The sequence below is a fragment of the Cucurbita pepo genome, unplaced genomic scaffold, assembly GCF_002806865.2.
Source record: "Cucurbita pepo subsp. pepo cultivar mu-cu-16 unplaced genomic scaffold, ASM280686v2 Cp4.1_scaffold002021, whole genome shotgun sequence".
NCBI lineage: Eukaryota > Viridiplantae > Streptophyta > Magnoliopsida > Cucurbitales > Cucurbitaceae > Cucurbita > Cucurbita pepo.
The window spans coordinates 1-3161 of NW_019648118.1; the positions used below are offsets into that span (position 1 = coordinate 1).

The 3161-nt window shown below is 41.9% G+C and overlaps 2 protein-coding genes across 2 annotated transcripts; one reads left to right on the forward strand and one right to left on the reverse strand.

The window, feature by feature from the left end:
- Positions 1 to 1441: 1441 nt before the first annotated feature.
- LOC111786570 (zinc finger protein GIS-like) lies at positions 1442 to 1942 on the forward strand. Its single transcript, XM_023666804.1, has one exon. The coding sequence runs from the start codon at positions 1442 to 1444 to the stop codon at positions 1940 to 1942; it is 501 nt and encodes a 166-aa protein (XP_023522572.1).
- Positions 1943 to 2044: 102 nt separating this feature from the next.
- Positions 2045 to 2685, reverse strand: LOC111786571. Its single transcript, XM_023666805.1, has one exon. The coding sequence runs from the start codon at positions 2611 to 2613 to the stop codon at positions 2110 to 2112; it is 504 nt and encodes a 167-aa protein (XP_023522573.1). The 5' UTR covers positions 2614 to 2685; the 3' UTR covers positions 2045 to 2109.
- Positions 2686 to 3161: the final 476 nt, after the last annotated feature.

Genomic DNA, 3161 nt, shown 5'->3' on the forward strand with positions numbered 1-3161 from the left:
AAATAATTTCTATAAATGGTTGAAATTCCAAAAAATAATAAAAGTCGATACGATCCGTCCTCCTTTTATGACCTCAAGTTTGATGGACACATATCTTAAAGATACCCTTCATTTAGATCTTTGTCGATCTTCTCTTTGATACGAACATTGTTGCAAAAATTCAACTCTTCTTCCACTATGGATTTTCTTCTTAAAATTAAATATTATATTATTTAAACACCAACCGTTGAATTTTATCGACTATGTTCATTAATTTTTACTGAAAATGTGATCAAAATGGCACGTGATAATTATTCAAATTAATAAACTAAATAAAAAAAATTAATTATAGAACCGAGATTAGAAGAGAAGAGTATGCAAACATTCTTATACAATTTATAGTCCAAAAAGGTCTCATCAACTATGAAACAATCGTATCATAAAAATGAGATTTTGATTCACCAATATATTGTGGGGTAGGATTGGTACAAAGGGTATTAGAGTTAGGGCACCGAGCAGTGTGTCAGCGAGGACGCTAGGTGTCACGGTCATGCTCGTTCAGGGCGTGTTGCCCATGGCCGCATGCCCATGACAAGCCAAACCCTTGTCATGTCTTTCTATTCTAGTGTTTTTCATTTTGTAGTTCTAGGGCGTATGACGCCTCAAAAATATCATGTGTAGGACTGCTAGACATAAAATGGCTCAGAATGTACTATAGGTGATATGACTAGTTGTCAACCTCTCCCTACCCAAGGTTATATATGATAAGCCGTTGTTATCTTTCTCTTGCTTGCTTATATAACGTCTCTTTCAAAAATCTCTCTTTCTAAAATCTCTCTCTCTCCTCGTTTTCTAAAACCTTCTTTTAAAACCGAGGCTAGAGGCTCGATCATACGTCGCTTGGCCGTAGGCGACGCAAGAACAAATTGGCTTAGCTCACTTGTCGTTGGAAAGTGAGTGCCGCACAATCGCTAGTCCGCTGCCTTCGAAAGTGAAATTGTGTCACTAGGCTCTCAAGGGGTTGGATTGTGAGATCCCACATCGATTAGAAACGGGAATGAAGCATTCATTATAAGAGTGTGGAAACCTCTCCTTAACACACACGTTTTACAACCGTGAGGCTGATGACGATACGTACCGAACAGTGTGCCAGCGAGGACGCTGGGCACTCAAGGGGATGGATTGTGAGACCCCACATCGATTAGAGATGAGAATGAAGCATTCATTATAAGAGTGTGGAAACCTCTCTTTAACATACACGTTTTACAACTGTGAGGCTGACAAAGATACGTAACGAGCTACCATGCAAGCACAATAATGTGTATCATATGAATTTTGTCTCAAACAGACACGAATCTCTCTTAAAAAGAGATTTCTCCATTAAATAAATGGGACCCGAGTCGAGAATTATATTAAAAATAATAATAATAATAATAAAAAAAAGCCTATAAATGTAGCCTACATGAGCGAGACGAAGAAGGGAACACACCAAAACAATATTGCTCCGTCCAATAAAATGTCCATTCTCAAGCTATTCGGGTTCCCACTCGTCGAGCACGACGGCGTTCAACCGGAAACCCCCGAAGGGGGTGGCGGCGATATCAACTCCGACCACGATAGAAAGTTCCGTTGTCAATTCTGCCGCCGAGTATTTGCCAACTCGCAGGCCCTCGGCGGCCACCAGAATGCCCACAAGAGAGAGCGCCAAAGGGCCAAACGCGCCCTTTATTTCCACGCACTCCGACCGCCGCCGCTTTACACCAACATTGGCAGTAGTGGTGGTTCTAGAATTCTGCCTCCGAGCCGCAACGGGTACTTTACGGCGGCGTACGGCGGCGTATCGGCGTCATCAGGGCGGTGGATGTTCGGAAAAATGGAATCTTCAGGGTGTAAATTGGATGGTGAAAAGGGATTACCAAATCATGTGGGTGCTGTTGATCTTCATCTTAAATTAACTTTATGAACATTAATCACAATTTAATGGGAATTAGCTTATTTAATTACACCAATTTAATTCCAAAATCCATTATTTTATTTTTTTTTTCATAAATTATGAGGAATTTTTAATTAATTCTTCTAAATAAATAACAAAAAGATTAAATAATTGAAGATCCATGCACACTCCATCTCTCATGCAAACCCATTTTGTTGACGTCTCATTTGTTCGTAGAATTGCGCTATGAACTCGTCCGCCTTTGCATCGATCATTTCGTCGCCTCCGTCGATGGTGTTTTCATCATTGTCGAGTTCTTGAAGGTTGGGTTCAGAGGCATGTTGTCTTGTGCAAAAAGAAGACGACATCGACGTACAAGAAAACAATGTCGACGATGAAATCGACGAGGATGGCGATGATGACAATGGTATTGGTGACTCCTCGTAAACTTCTATCGGTTTTGGAGCCAACGATGTGTGGACTATGGTCGGAGGCGATTCGTTGTCTTGGATGTGGAGAGGGCGAATGGAGGCCAACAGCCGCTGCCACAAGCCTTTATCGGAACCCATGTCGACCGATGCCTTTGATTTCTTGGATCGACGACGGAGCATGAAGAGGGAAAGCTTGAAAATTTGCATGGCTCGATTACTTTTCTTCTTGGTCTGGCCGGAGTTGGAGATGGGTTGGGATTTTAGGTCCATATAAGGTTTGGGAACGAGGGAGGAAGCGAGAAGGTGGTCGGAGGGCGCTCCGGGACCGAAGGGAAAGAAGAAGCTAACTTAGAGGAGGAGGAGGAGGAGGGGTAATTGTTAGTTTTATAAAGAAAGGTGGCGGGCGGCCATGGCCATTTATGTTTAAATTTGGAAAGGCTTATATTTAGGGGATGCAAGGTTGATGGAGGTTAGGTCTTTGTGCCCTTATTATTTGGGCTAAATTCAACCAAAACTTAGGCTTCTTTTTCCATTAATGTATGTATAGATAAGCAATGCTCACTAGTTTTGTCATTCCCAAAACATGAATTGTTTGCAATTATTGCTATACGACGTTCACATACACTAGACTAAGTCATTTGGCTCGACCTTTCCTCTACTCGGGGTCAAGGTCTCTCAATGCAATATTGCATATGGACATCCCGAACACTCATCCATCCAAATTCTATCGAGACATTGGGCCTCCCGTGCCCATGTCATATCATTTACGAATAACGGGTGCATATATCAACCTCCGACACATGGATTGGAGCACAATA